The sequence below is a fragment of the Lemur catta genome, chromosome 8 (genome assembly GCF_020740605.2).
Source record: "Lemur catta isolate mLemCat1 chromosome 8, mLemCat1.pri, whole genome shotgun sequence".
Taxonomy (NCBI): domain Eukaryota; kingdom Metazoa; phylum Chordata; class Mammalia; order Primates; family Lemuridae; genus Lemur; species Lemur catta.
The window spans coordinates 54,980,821-54,997,429 of NC_059135.1; the positions used below are offsets into that span (position 1 = coordinate 54,980,821).

The 16,609-nt window shown below is 39.0% G+C and overlaps 1 protein-coding gene across 1 annotated transcript in view; it reads right to left on the reverse strand.

Moving 5' to 3' along the window:
- The window catches only part of GORASP2 (golgi reassembly stacking protein 2), a 32,813-nt gene extending 18,082 nt beyond the window's left edge, over window positions 1-14,731 (reverse strand). The window contains exon 1 of the mRNA XM_045558717.1: window positions 14,387-14,731. Within this exon, the coding sequence (XP_045414673.1) occupies window positions 14,387-14,449 (63 nt within the window). The 5' untranslated portion in view covers window positions 14,450-14,731. The remainder of the gene's footprint in view (window positions 1-14,386) is intronic.
- Between the last annotated feature and the right edge of the window lie 1,878 nt (window positions 14,732-16,609).

Consider the following 16,609-nt stretch of genomic DNA (forward strand, 5'->3'; position numbering starts at 1 on the left):
AGTTAAGATTTTATAAAAACGTGCAGTGAGAGCCAGACTGATTTGGTTTTAAGCCATGGTTTTGCACACTTATTAGCTGTGTGAGCTTCAGAAAGTTTATTTACCATTTTGGGCCCCGGTTTTCTCATTTGCAAGTAAGGAATGAAGCCATCTACTTTATAAGAATATTGTAAAGATTCAATGAGCTAAAGTTTATGAAATGCCTAGCTAAGTCTCTAGCTTATGATAGCCTACAAACCACTGGCTCATCCTCCTAACTCTGCAATCACCACCTGAGGGTAAATCTTTATAATCAACCAATTCCTGGACACTACATTATTTTTCTAACCATGTTAAATACCTCTTACCACTTAAAAAAGAAAAAGAGATGTAAAAGTATTAGCTGAAAAGAGGAGACAAACCATTTTTTAAAATGTCGCCTCTCAGGAATCAATTCCGGATGGACAGATCTAAAGGTCAAAGGTAAAGCAATAAAGCCTGTAGGCCGGGTGCAGTGGCTCATGCCTGTAATCCTAGCACCTTGGGAAGCTGAAGTGGGAGGACAGCTTGAGGCCAGGAGTTCGAGACTAGCCGGAGCAACACAGGGAGACTGCCCCACACACACACAAAAAGGAAAGAATAGAAAAATTAGCTGGGTGTGGTGGCACGCGCCTGTAGTCCCAGCTATTTGGGAGGGTGAAGCAGAAGGCTCCCTTGAGCTCAGAAGTTTGAGGCTACAGTAAACTCTGATGATGCTACTGTGCTCTAGCCCAGGCAACAAAGTCAGACTCTGTCTCAAAACAAAACAAAACAAAACAAAACACACAAAAACAATTAAGCCTGCAGAGAAAAACAGAGGAGAACATCTGAGATCTTCAATATGCAAAGACTTTCTACACTGGACACAAAAAGCACTAATCATCAACCAAAAAGCAAAAATTGATAAACTGACCTATATAAAACTAAGAACTTCTCATTAAAAGGTACAATTAAGAGAGTCAAAAGATACAATACACATGCAACAAAAGATCTATATCTAGAACAAATCTTAAACTACTGCAAATCACTAAGACAGACAATAAAACCACAATGAAATAACACTTCTGGTCCACTAGAACAGCAACAACTAAAAAAACAATAATAAGCACCAGCAAGGATGTGGAGAAATTGGAACACTCCTTCATTGCTGGTAGGAATGCAAAATGTTGCAGTCACTGCGGAAAATAGTCTGGCAGGTCTTCAAAATGATAAACACAAAGTTACTGTATAACCCAGCAATTCCACTCCTAGGTACACAACCAAGAGAAATGTAAATATATGTCTGTGCAAAAACTTGTACATAAATTTCATAGCAGCATTATTCATAATAGCCAAAAAGTAGAAACAACCCAAATGTCCCCCTACTGATGAATGGATAAATAAAATGTGGTATATCCGTAAAAAGGAATGAAGTACTGATACATGCTACAACATGGATGAACTCTGAAAATACTACACTACGTGAAAGAAGCCAATCACAAAAGACTACATATTGTTTGATTCCATTTATCAGAAATGTCCAGAATAGACAAATCCAGAGACAAAAGGTAGATTAGTGGCTGTGAGGGGTAATAGGTAGAGAGATAGGGAGTTACTACTAATGGGTATGGGTTTCTTTCTGGAGTAATGAAAATATTCTGGAATTAGATAGTGGCAACAGCTGCACAACTCTGTAAATATACTAAAAACCTACCAAAGGTTGAACTTTACGATATATAAATTATATCTCAATAAAGTTGCTAAAAAAAAAAGATAGACAACCTAATAAATTAGGAGAAAATTTTAGCAGACATTGAACAAAAGAGAATACTGAAGTAATCAATACGAAAATGTGCTCAACTTCAATGATCAATGTAAATTAAAACCACAATGCAATATTACCAACACAACTATCAGAAAAGCAAAACGAAAAAGATAAAAAATACTGTGTTGGTGAGGATGTGAAACATTCAGAAACCTCAATTACTGCTGGCAGAAATGCAAATTAAACAATTTGGCAATATCTATTAATATTAAAAATATGCATACCTTTTGACCCAATATTCCAATATTAATATTTAATACTCCTAAGTATTAATATATGCCCAATAGAAATGGGTATACACATGTTCTCTAAAAGACACACACTGTAACGTTTATAGCAACACTATTTGTAAAAGCCCAAACTGAAAACTATACAAATGCCCATTAACAGCAGATAGAGATTAATAAATTTTGGCATATTTTCCTAATGGCATTAAATACATTAATGAAATGAAAGGTCTACTATAACAACATGAATAAATCTCACAAGCAATATCTGACTAAAGGAAGCCAGACAAAAGAAGCACATGCTTCCCTTTATACAAACTACAAGAACAGACCAAACTAATCCATGCAGCTAGAAAACAGAATAGTATTCATCCTGGGGGAGGGGGGGCTGGTGTACAGGATGTGACTGGAAAGGGATGGAATGCTGGTGATACAATTGCATTGTTTGTGAAAATTCATCAAGCTATACACTTACACACTTTTAATATAAAAAATTTTAAGCTATCCTCTATTAAAACAGTAGAAATGAAATCACTACAATCTGAGAATATAACCACACCCCACTTATACGGAACACAGGTTTTCAAACCTGAAATTAAGTCAAAAAGGACTCAGCAGTCATTATGAAGGCCACAAAGGAACTTGCTCTAATGCTCACTCTTCTTCACAAGAACACTTCAGGACCACTCTCAGATTCTATTTACATTTATTTTCCATAATTTAGCTATCTGATTTCCAAGCCACCAAGAGGCAGAGTAATAGCCAAAAGAACTGAAAGAGGAAAAGAGGAGCTATTGCCTTCCAATTATAGCAAAAAGATAATAGCTGGTAGAAAGGGGGAAGAAATAAAAATTACAAATATACAAAAAACCAATATACAAAGAAAAAATAAAGCACCAGTCTTGAGTCATTTACCAAATTCTATCCAGTAAGTACTTACTACGAGCTTATTAAAAAAAGGTATAATTGTGATGGTGTCTGGGAATACAAAGCTAAAAAACTCTGACATTTAGTTGTTTACAGAACTTTTTGTAATGATGGAAATGTTCTGTATGTGTGCTGTCCAATAAGGTAGCCACTAGTCTCACGTGTAACTACAAAGCATTAGCAGTGGGCCTAATGTGACCAAAGAACTAAATTTTTAGTTACATTTAATTTTAATTAATTACATTTAAGTTAAAATAGCTACATGTGGCTAGATGGTACTATATTGGACAGCACAAGTCTAGGTGGTAACTGCATTGTGTTCCAACATAGCACATTAATTGATGGTTATCATCAAGACACAAAGGGTTGGCCGGGTGCGGTGGCTCACGCCTGTTATCCTAGCACTCTGGGAGGCTGAGGCAGGCGGATAGCTTGAGCCCAGGAGTTTGAGGTTGCTGTGAGCTCGGCTGATGCCACGGCACTCTAGCCAGGGCAACAGAGTGAGACTCCGTCTCAAAAAAAAAAAAAAAAGATACAAAGGGTTTAAATTATATTTAGTATCTATTTATGATACTGGGCAAACATGTAATAAATATATATGGATATATTTTTTTGGAGAAGAGGTCTCACTCTGTCATCCAGGCTGCAGTGCAGCGGCCCGATCATAGCTCACTGCAACCTTGAATTCCTGAGCTCAAAGGATCCTCCTGTACAGAATCTATGTTTAAAATGTATTACATGGCTGGGCATGGTGGCTCACAACTGTAATCATAGCACTTTGGGAGGCCAAGACGGGAGGATCACTCGAGACTAGGAGTTAGAGACCAGCCTGAGCAACAGCAAGAACCTGTCTCTACAAAAAATAGAAAAATTAGCTGGGCATGGTGGCGCATGCCTGTAGTCCCAGCTACTCGGGAGGCTGAGGCAGGAGGCTTGCTTGAGCCCAGGAGTTTGAGGTTGCTGTGAGCTAGGCTGGCCACGGCACTCACTCTAGCCTGGGCAACAAAGTGAGACTCTGAAAAAAAAAAAAAAAAAGTCTAAATAAAAAATAAAAATAAAATGTATTATACGGAGGCCAGGTGCAGTGGCTCACACCTATAATCCCAGCACTTTGGAAGGCCGAAGTGGGAGGATCACTTGAGGGCAGGAGTTTGACACCAGCTTGGGCAAGATGGCAAGACCCTGTCTCTACAAACAAAAGCTTTATATTAGCCAGGTGTGGTGGTACATGCCTGTAGTCCCAGCTACTTGGGAGGCCGAGCCAGGAGGATTATTTGAGCACAGGAGTTTGAGGTTACAGTGAGCCATGATCTCACCACTGCATTCCAGCCTGGGTGACAGAGCAAGATCCTGTCTCAAAAACCAAAAAAACCCAACACACACACACACACACACACACACACACAAAATAAATAAAAACAAACAAAAAAACAAATGATAGATTTTCAAGAAGCCAGTCTAAAGGGCTGCACACTATATGATTCCAACTATATGACATTCTGGAAAAGGCAAAACTATGGAGAAAGTAAAAAGATCAGTGGTTGCCAGGTGCTGGGGGGTAAGGAGGAATGAGTAGATGAAGCAGAAATAATTTTTAGGGCAGTGAAACTACTTTGTATGATGCTATAATGGTGGGCGCAGATCATTATAAATTTGCCCAAATCCACTGAATGTACAACACCACGAGTGAATTCCAAGTTTACAAGAATGGATTTTGTGTGATAATGATGTGTCAGTATAGGTTCATCAGTGGTAACAAATGTACCACTCTGGTGGGGGATGTTGGTGATAGGGGAGGGTATGCATGTATGGGGGCAAAGGGTATAGGGAACGTCTCTGTGCCTTCTGTTCAATTTTCTGTGAACCTAAAACTGCTCTAAAAAAATCAAGTCTATTAAAAAAAGATTTTCATAGAACATAGTTTTGAGACTTAGAACAGTAAACACTCAGTTTTAAGGAAAAACCTGACTATATACAAACCAGTTCCCTGAGAGCTCTAACAAGCATGCTGCGGTACTTTTTCCAAGGCACTTTTTCCAATCCTTTTCAGGATTGGAATTTTGCATGATTTATTTTGAACAATTAAGAAACAATAAAACAGCTGAAAACACTAAAGAGCAATTATGCTTGCAAAGTGATAATTATAAAAATAAATATTACCAAACATAGGTAGAAGAAATTATGAACACAGTTACTGGCACTTGTAAGAGTATAAACTTAACATTAAAAAAAAAATTTTTTTTGAGATGGGTTCTTGCTGTCACCCAGGCTACAGTGGTGAGAGCACAGCTCACTGCAGCCTCAAACTGCTGGGCTTAAGTAATCCTCTCACCTCAGCTTCCTGAGTAGCTGGAACTACAGGTTCGTACCATCATAACCCGCTAATTTTTAAAATTTTTTGTAGAGATGGGGTCTCACAATGTTGTCTACACTGGTGTCAAACACCTGGGATCAAGTGATCCTCCCACCTGGGCCTCCCAAAGTGCTGGGATTACAGGAATGAACCCCCACACCCAACCCTACGTTTTGAGGTTATCTTAGCAAAATAAAAATCATAGCAGCATGGAAATGCTTCTCTCATAAGCACTCCAGAAAAAAATGGCTACAATATGATGAAATTTGCTAGACATTTTTTGCTCCTCAACAAGCAAAACTGAGAAGCTTATAACAAAACTGCAGAGTGAAGGGGCATCTCTGTAACATAAAAAGAAATTAGCACCAATGATTAGAAGCTAGATTTTGAATCACCAGCTTTACAGAAACAACCCCTAAAATGATGACATTCAACTACTGTGGGTAGTGTTTCAGTAAATTCTGAAATCAGTTTAGTGAGTCGTGACAGGATAGACAAATACCAAAACAGACAATATCGCAATAGACAAAATATCCAAAATTCATGATATAATAAAGGCCAATATTTTTGTACCAGTTGTACGAAATGTGGTAGTGTGTACTGCTTACAATGGAAAATATAGCTCTTACTTTGAGCCACCAAAAAAAAAAGTAGAAAATATTGCCCTAAAAGATACCATTAACTCTTTTGTCCAATCAAGTTCCAAGTAATAAAAGCAATTAAAGTTTTTACTTTTTATCTTACTTTCTGATCCTGGATCATTTAAGTTTTACCAAATTTAGCCTGAATTTTTTTTTTTTTCATACAGATCTAATTGTTCTTTACTGGTTGCTTTCCAGTGAAGCATCTATCTCTTCTTTAGGATAAAAAGGATTCAAATACTACTACTTTATACCAGGTTTGGGTCATTTTGCATTAACCCCCTTTTCTCTTTTAATTCTTTACTTGGGGGAAGGAGGGATCACAGGGTAAAAGGAAAGTAGTGTTTGGGTGGACTTTGGGGGACATTCTCCCAACTGTGTTGGTCTACTTACCTATGTACTTCTAGCGGAGGTATACAGACCTGCTACCTTAAAGTAACAAAGAAAGGAAATCATAAGACTACTTTCAGAACACAGGGTATCACCAGACAAGGTATTTCATAAGGTGATACACAAAGATACACTTATCCAGGTTTCTGGCTGGTGTGTGAATTATCTCCCTTAAGTTTTCTAACTATGAAGATTTTACCATAAAATTGGCTTGCTGGAAGGTATAATTGTCTCCTTTTTAAGACTGTGCCATAGATTCCTTCTCCACACATCAAATGGAGATATGCCCATTTGAATGACTGTCTACAGCATCATCTCCTCCAGCTTTCAACTTAATGTTTACACTCTTGCCTTTTTGCTACTTTTAAACACAAAAGAGCTGCTATAATAAATAAGACCAGAAAATAAATTCAATCCAAGTAATACCTAAATGATGACTCACTTCAACCGTACACATATACTCTCATACTGTATGCGTGTGCTTAGGTGATCAAAACGATGGAAAAAGATTTGGGAATGTGATGTAGTTAAAATAAATCTGAAATCCTTCATAGGTATAATAGGCATTTGAGGGGGGTGCGGGGAGAGAGAGCTACAACTATCTCTCATTATCCATTCCAAGACTTCCAGTGGCTGCTTGAAACTGCAGATAGTATCAAATCCTACATATACTGCACTGTTTTTTCCTATACATACATACTTATGATAAAAGTTTAATTTATGAATTAGGCACTATAGGAGATTAACAATAATAAAACAGAATAATTATAATAAACTGTTATAAAAGTTATGTGAACATGATGTCTCTCTCTCAAAATATCTTATTGTAGTATACTTACCCTTCTTCCTGTGATGATGTGAAGTGATACAATGCTTATGTGGTAAGATGCAAAGAGGTGAATGACATAGGGTATTGTGACTTAGCATTATGCTACTGGACCTTCTGATGATGCATCACAAGGAGGATAATCTGCTTTGGGTGATCCTGGATCATCAAGCCATCACAATGTCTATGGTTGGATATCGGGAGCAGAAGATGGCTGAAGACTAAAGGGCAGGCAGCATATAGGGCATGGATCTGCTGGACAAAAGGAATAATGGAGTGGGACGGAGCTGTGTGAAGCGAGATGAAGCAGGCTGGTGAGAAATCTCATCACACTACTCAGAATGGCACGCAATTTAAAACTTATGAATTGTTTATTTCTGGAATCTTCCATTTACTATTTTTGGACCTTGGTTGACCATGGGTAACTAAAACCTCAGAAAGTGAAACTGTACATAAGGGGGGATTTCTGTGCTCTATGTCTGCAAATGGGCAAGTTTCCCTATTTGGTTCTTCACACAAATGTGTAGCAAGGAATTTTGTAGTAGACTAGAAGAATTCAAGCTTCACCTGCTAAAACATTCTCCTCACATGTTCTTCCAAAATAACTAAAGTGCATGTTCTCCTGACACTAACCCTATGACATAGTTTGTAACATTTAAACAATTTAAAATAAAATTCTAATGGTAACTAAAAGGAAATAAAAACCCATCACTACACAGCAGCTTCCTAGAAAAGATCTATACATTAGGGAAGTCTGCTCCAAAAGAAGCAAAAACTGTGACAATCTGTCACCTCATTGTACATTCTTCAAATAACAACTTAGGTATTTGCTTCTTAGGAAAAGAAAACTTGCTGTGTGATCTTGGGCAAATCATGTTAATCTCTCTGGGCTCCCTTTCTTTAGCTGCAAAGTGAGGAGGCTGACTAGATAATCCGTAAGAATGAATGACTTACCATGAAATTAGTCTAACTGTTGCTGCTAAACTATCTATAGATTCTACAATGAAGAATCAAAATACAACAAGATCATTTTGATTATATTAACTCTCTTAGTCATTTAAATTAACGTATGTATAATAGTAATACTGTGACAAAGCAATGAAAAGGATATTGGTACTCACCTACCTTTTAGAAAGCAGACTTAATTTCCTTAAAAATGAGGATGCTAGAAAATTATCAGTCACCATATATGTGTGTGCTTAGGTAATTAAAATTAATGGGTCAGATTTGACCCCAAACTTATGTTTTAAACAGTAGTAAAGTACAGGGTTAGGTACATGGTCAAAAATAGCTGCTGGTTGATTAAATTAAAATACTGCTAAAAATGTTTATGATTACAGTAGTATGTTTTAGTCAGTATTGCTATTGTAACAGTGATTCTCAGTGGTTGATAAAATAATGCAAATGCTAGTAATAAAGGCATCAACTAATATTGAGTCTTTATCATATTCCAGATTCTATGCTAAATGCTTGACAAGGAATATCTCATTTAATCCACAGGACAACCAATGAAGTAGACAGTACTGTTTTAATAAAGAGATTTAACAGTGCTTAATTTTTTCATCATTTTCATATATAATATCTAATATGGTTTTTAGTGAAAAAGGTAGAAGAGGCACTACTATCATCCCCACTTTTCAGATAAAAAGACTGAAGATCAAAGCAGTTTAAAGGGTTGCCCAGGGAAACACAATGAAGTGATAGAGCTGGGACTAGAATCCAGTTCCCAAGAGTGGTCTCCAGTGGTCTACTACAACAGTGTCTCTGCATTCATGTGTACAAGAGGACATGGTTCCTTATTTCTGATAATGTGTTTGAATGATCTCTCACTGGTACTTAAAAAAGAGAGAGAGAGAAAACAAAAGCCCAGCATCATTCTCATCATGCAGCAGTAAATTATTTGCAATGCCAAGAAGGACACTGTAAAGTCCTCAAAGTAACTAACTACTTTGGTTCTGGGTATGTCATTTAAAAAGACAAAAGTCACCTTACTTGATATTCATACTTCTCAAAGCAACATACAGTGATTCTAAGCACATATTAAACCTTAACAAATAAATATTTCCTAGTTTAGATTGTTAATAATTTATTAGTGAATCAATCAAAATAATATAATCCTTTCAGTGGAATATTAAAGCTAGCAAAATGAATAAACTGATTTAGTGGTTATTCTAAGCTCAATTCTTACAAAAATTTCAGAGAAATTATTAAAAAGCCCTGTTAGTATCTGACCCAGAAGGCAGAATAAACAGTTCTGTGCATTCTACTACTTACTGAAACCATAATTAACCATGAACAGTTCTCCCCAAATGAAGATCCTGAGGATAACAGTCCACAAATTAAAACACACTTAATCACATAAATATGAAAGTGTATATAAACATGACACAACTAATTTGTTAAAGGCCTGTTAATATCAGGAAAAGTTTATGTTCAATAATACTTACAATTCCTCAAAGTGCCCTAAGGTTCATATACATTATGTTCCATGGTTTTAAGAAACTGAAATATTGTGATTCCTACATTTGAAAGCAATTGCAAAGAATATTTAATAAACAACTTCTTGGCCTTTTATTAGAAGAGATCAATTTGGGGGCAGGGTCAGAATCTTCAGGTGGTTTCCCAATTATAATAAATAATAAGTATATAATAAGTATAATATTGGCAAACATCAAAAAACCCAAAAGTTTTCTTTTTACACACTGTTTCGAGAATGAGCGAGGAGGGAGCCATAGTGAGATTTTCATGTTTTTCAAAAGAGGGTATGAGTTTAAAAAGTTTGAGAAACAATGTACTAGAAGAATAAAAAAAATTATGACTATCAAATATTAGAAATTCACTTTTTCAAAATAAGTACTAAATTGCAATCCCATCACAACAGGATTTCATGTAGATTAGTGAGGCACTATTAAAAAGGAACAGTTCCATGCGATAGTAGATATGGTCTACATATTCCATTTTCTACAGAAATAATTCCACTTGCATTCGCTTTCTCCTCTGGGGAAAGTACCTAAATGCTGCCCAGTCTGCAGCAAATGGCTCAAGAGGTAAAAGCTTGTTATTATACTGGGGACACACTTCATCTCAATGACCCTTCCTTCAAAACATCCATCACCTCAAAATCTCTCCTGCAGCAAATTATAAGGAATCATGAGCATGATATTTTCCAAATCCTCACACTGGTGTGAACACTGGCTCCAGAATGTCTTAGATATCCCCTATCTCAAAGAGTTATAAGTGTAGAAGAGAATTAATTTTAATATTTTAATTTAGAAATAGGTCCTATAATGGGCATCCATGAGGTCACTCTAAAACTTTAATTCTGAAAATGATCTTGTTGTACTTACTTGATATTTAATGGAAAATCTAGGCAAGAATTCCATATTCAACATACTTCAACTGTAGGAGGTAGCTTACAGTAACTTCTAACAAAATTGAGAAGCCCTAACATTTTTCCTGCTCCACATTAGTATTAGAGGCCCAAAATAAAAGTGGCATTCATGGTGAGCATAGAATCAGACCCACTGTATAAGAGAATCTGAAATATATTATTTTGAAAAGAAAACTTGTAAACAAATTTTAAAATCTTCCACTAGGTATCTTTTTAAAAATAACTTTACATAACTATACTTTCTGTGACTATACAAGTATTTAATGATCACTGCAGAAATTCTAGAAAAAATATTAAAGGTTAAAAGGAATATAAAAATGCCACTATCAACCAATAATCCTTTTAATATTCTGGTTTATTACCTCTCAGTTTTATTTTCCTGGGCGCTTAAATGTACATGCACATACACAGAGTGTTTTGAAACACAATTTTCACTGAATGTATAGCATTCTAATCTGTGGGTAGGCTCTGATTTATTTAACAATTCCTCAGTTGTTGGATATTTAGGTTATAATGCTAACATCCTGTGATAACTTTTGACCATACAGTACTTGAATATGTCATATCCTTCAAAATCTTTGTGAAACATGGCTAAGGATCAATGTCAGGCTCAGGAAAAAAAGACTAAGAAAAATACTTCAGTAGTATTTATCTTTAGATGGTGCGATGACAGGTAATTCAGGTTCTTAGTTGTACTTTTTAACCTTATCCAAATGTTCCCTAATGAACACATGCTGATAACCAGAAAACAACGTAGTAATTTACTAAAATGAAGATCATTTCTATAAACAGACATTAAAATTAAATACAATAATTTGGGAAAATGTATAATTTAAGTGAAAATAAAAAGTAGGATTGAAGGTTGCAGACATGCACTTATAACACCAAAAGACTGGAAATCTAAATGTTCAACACCAGGAGGTGCTGCTTAACCAAACTATGGTACAACACACTACTATGGAGCTAACTGAAAACATGAGGCAGATCTCTGTGCTGCTATGGAATGACTGCCAGGATAGGTTACCAACTGAGAAGACCAAGGTGTGTAACAGCATGTATATGTTTCCACAAAAAAAGAAAGAAAAAAGGCGTGGGGGAGAGATTCTTTTATATGCTATAAAACATATTTGAAAGGCTACATGAGAAACTATCTACAGTGGTTATTTCTGGAGTGGGGATAAAGAGTTGGGTATGCAATATGACCACAACTGCATGAAAATATGCATTAACACATAAATACATAATACATAAAAAGGAAAGTACACTGTTCACAGCAGAATTTCTGAATCCATTTCAAGGTTGTCCCCTAAAGATTTTTAAAGCAGAACCTAAAAATGGACATTGAAAAATAATGGAAAAAATGAGAAGTTCAATCAATCTGAATTATAGGAACTCGTGAAACAATAAGGCAGCAGTAGATATAACTGCTACTATAATTGGTATTTCAAAACCTTGTCATATAAATTTTTATTACTAACAAGGAAATGGCCAGGGAATTGGATATTAAAGAAAACTAACTTGTAATTAAATCATTCAAGAACTCACTGAACATGGGCGATTTTATTCCAAGATTTTCCTGCTATATTTATGCTGGTTTACAAGCTTAGTAATCCAGCAGTAGAATATACCACTATACATTTAGGCAATAACAAAAGAAAGGAAGACATCTTTATACGTTAAGCTTTAACTTAGTACTTTTCCCTCCAAAAACAAAGACAAAGAAGCCAATACAGAATCAGGGCAGAGGTGGTTAGGAACTCAGAACCAAAATTTTCTTAAACTAGATCATTACTATTTTAAAGCTCCCTCTAATAAAACTCTAAATAAGAATTATTTCATCTTTTGCAACATCAGATGCAGATAGGTAACTAAGGTTGCCCCTAGTGTTTCTAAAAATCAGATGTAAAGGTTAATAACATATCTGCACTACTGAATATGTATGAACATGAATTTGCTGAGGTGTACCTATATAAAGAAAATACACTGCAACTTGTTTTATATTGGAATGAAGTCATTAACTTGGAATCCTTTTGATGTGTATGGCTTTCTTTCAAACATTCAGACTTTTTAGTACTCATTAACACTAACGTGTTTTACTGAGTTTCGCTGAGTGTATGTATTACAAAAAGATCACAAATCCCCCAGGATTCATGGCTATAACTAGCCAGCTAGTAATACTGGATAACATACCCCAGAGAACTCAAAATCAGACCAGATAATAGAAAGACATTGCCACTAACTTTCACTTCACATCTGGGAAATGACAGTTCTCCTTCCATTTTACCTATCATTGTGGCACTTGGGGGTTTGGTTAGCTGGGAAGAGGAAGGTAATATGGCTTATTTACAGGAGTACCTTTTCTTTCTGGGGGGAAAAAAAATCATCGTTTCCTATCAAGAGTATGGCTTCAAGCGAAATTTTTAGTGGAATGAAGAAGCAATAGACACGAGAATCCTGAAAATCAGGAAAGTCATCTATCACAGCCCTATCACCCAGATATCTGGGTAATTTAAGAACATTATCTGATAGCGGTCCCCCAACCTTTTTGGCACCAGGGACCGTTTTCATGGAAGACAATTTTTCCACGGCGATGGCTTCGGTATGATTCAAGTGCATTACATTTACTGCGTACTTTATTTCTATTATATATTACATTGTAAAATATAATGAAATAATTACACAACTCACCATGGGTTAGGGACCCCTGAATAGGACCCAGGGCAGAAAAGGAGGTAGCACCAGGGGTGCACTCTCAGTGAAAACGCTCTTACCCGTGAGGAGCTAAAATCTGGTGATACGCTAATATGTCCCTAAATGGTGCTACGCACTGGAGCCACTCTGTTGACAGTTCAACATGTTACCACTCACACAGGTGTCACCGCACACAACCATTAATGTTACTTCTGAAGTCACCCGGTTCCTTGAGGAAAGCACCACACGCTTTGCATAACCCATGCCATTCAAAGGTAGGGGCTTAGCTAACACCTTTTGAGATACTATGTTTCTCTGCATCCTGGTGACAAAGGTTACTTTCCATTATTTACCCAGATTATTTGTAAAACATTCCTCTCCATTACCTCTTTTACCACTGTGGATCTAGACCTTAACATTCACCACACCCTCAGCAGTCTTAGAGAGAACAGAACGGAAGTTCCCCCTCCAGGAAATGTTGAAGGGGAGGACTGGAAGGGTCGGAAGAGACACAGGAGAGGAAAAAGTCTTGTCAAAATCAAGTATATTTAAGTCTGTCAAACATAATTTTAAGCCATTTCGTTTTCTGTCTCCTGCCTCGTTGGCGTTTCCCGACATCCAGACCACCCCGGGGTGAATTAACACCTGCCCTCGCATCGCACCCGCCCCTCCGCTCCCCTGCCTCCAGACTGCGGGGTTCGGGATCCCTTTTCAAGTAAAGCTCCCTACACATCACCCCTTTGGAGACGCTGCACCGAGCCCTACCTAACTTTGGAAGCTAAGAACTAGGGGGCAGGGGCACAGAAGGCCGTAAGGAGGAAGGGGAGCCAAGGTTGCCCCCCTACGCCCCGGGCCGGCCCCCGGCCGAGTGTCCTGCAGCCGCCTCCGGCTTCAGCCGGTCCTCCTGGAGCCACAGACCTCGGGCCCAGGACGCCCCACGGAGGCGGGATGAGCGCGGCCTCCGGAACCAGCCTCGGCCAAGGCAGCGCCCATGGTCGCCACTTCTGCGCGGGATCTGGCCTGGCTGACCGGGGAAGGGGCCCACTGGGGCCTCCGCCTCCCCGCAGCCGGGCCCCGCCTCCAGCCCGCCGCTCCCGGGCCGCAGTCGGAGCCCCTACCCGTAGGACGTGGTAGCCTTCCGTGCCCCCGCCTGGGATCTCGACGCTCTGCGAGGAGCCCATGGCGGCGGGCGAACGCTGTGGCCGAGCCGGGCTTCGCGCTGTTCTCCGCCCCCCGCGCACCGTCCGCTGCGCTCCTCCGCGTAGCACTTGGGACGTGGCACTCGCTGCCGCCCGAGAGCCGGGCCGCACTGCCCGCTGGGAGATCGTCGCCGCGGCAGCCGGGGCCGCTGCGACGCCGCAGACAGCGCCACCTGCCGCGAGCCACCGGAAGGGGCCTCAGCGCTCGCAGGCGGGGAGGGAGGGCGGGAGCAGGGAGGGGAGAGGCCTAGTCGTACTTGCGAGTTCCTGCGGCCTCGGCACCTTGCTACGGGGCCCTGCGTCGGACAAGATTCATGTAGACGCGTTCCCACTCGCGCGGAAAAACAGTTGCTTGCTTGTAGCTCCCCCTGATGGCCAGAGGCAGGGAAAGGGCTGGTGTTGAAAAGAATAGGAACGAATACAAAACACACCAAGCTCCTCATTTTCTGGGTTTGTAGGTCTTGTCCCAGATTGTACAGTTAAAGGTAATAGTGCTCTCTGTGGGCTGAATACCTCATCCGCTCAGCGAAATTTTATAAGGGGAAACGTTCCCTTTTTGAAACAGCTGTCCCAAAGAATTACCTACCAAGTTCCTTTTTTGGTATGGGGTTTACAAGATCAGTGGATTGGTCACAATCAGAGCGATGTCAGTGCAGGAAGCACGGTTGGATTTCTTTCTAGTCCCATCGCCTGCTGCTGCTGCTCGGTTCCCCATCCCGCCTCCTTTAAGTAGCCAAGTTTTATTTATACTTACCCTACTCCGTTGCTCCTTTTGCCCCTTTCATGGGCTCCCTCTGAAGTCCCCAGTTACTGCCATTGCCCAGTAGTCAATTTGATAATCACTAATGGTGAGTCAACCAGATGTTATGTGTATTCTGATGTGATGCAACGTGAAGTACATGCTATCACCCATGAAGTATTCTAGCCCCAAAGGGTTAACTTGCCTCTAATGCATCTTTATTTCGAACTTCCAGTTTATGGGAAATACGGAGAATAGAGGAACAAGTAAACCGACACCACAGGAAACCCGGCAGATACAGGAGGTGGGCCTTAGGACAGCTGGTCAGTTCTCTGCATCAAGCGAGAATCCTATGAAAGGTACTGTGCTGGATGTAAGTGACATGAAGGATGTAACCAGGGGATGCAATGTGAGGTCTTGAGTTGGGGGCTGATTTGGAGAAATAAGCCATAAGGATATTTTTGGCTCAATTGGAGAAATTTGAGTATGCACTGTTAGAAGAAAAGTAGTTATTCACATGGAAAAGTGGAAATTATTGACTGGAAAAAGAAGCTGGTTACAAGACAGGATGTGTCTGAGACAATCTGGAAAACATTAACAAAATACATACTAATACTAATACATATGTATGAATATGAAGATGTGGAAGGATATGAACCAAGGGTTACAGTGGTGATCTCTGGGTGGTGACAGAGATGTTTCATTTTTTGTTTTGGCTGGTTCTATATTCTATAATGCTCGTGGACCGCTTTTGTAATACTAAAAGATTATTTAAAGTTTTAAAATAAAAAATCAGGCCAGGCATGGTCGCTCACCCCTGTAATCCTAGCACTCTGGGAAGCCAAGGCAAGAGGGTTGCTTGAGGCCAAGAATTCAAGACCAGCCTGAACAAGAGCAAGACCTTGTCTCTACAAAAACTAGAAAAATTAGCTGGAGGTGGTGGTGCCTTTAGTCCCAACTGCTCCAGAGGCTGAGACAGGAGGATCACTTGAGCCCAGGAGTTGGAGGTTGCAGTGAGCTGTGATGATGCCACTCCAGTCTAGCCTGGGCAACAGAGCCAGACCCTGTCTTAAATAAATAAATAAATAAATGAAATCTTTCTTTGCTTTCAATAAGCCAATATTAGGTTTTTAGGAGTCCTAATAAATACATAAATGAAATCTCTAGTTATTGGGCTCCTCAAGGACAGGGTCTGCAGTGGAGCTGGCTCTGTGTTCCTAAAATTCACCAGAGTAATAGACAGGTAATTCAATAAATTGATGAATTTAATGTGAGGGAATAAATATGAGAACTAGATTTGATGATAATGTTCTTGTTCTGCTTGGCAATCATAATGCTCCTCATGATGGTTTCATAAGCTGCTCCTATGTTCTGTGGTCAAAGTTTTTGGACCAGCTGTTTCC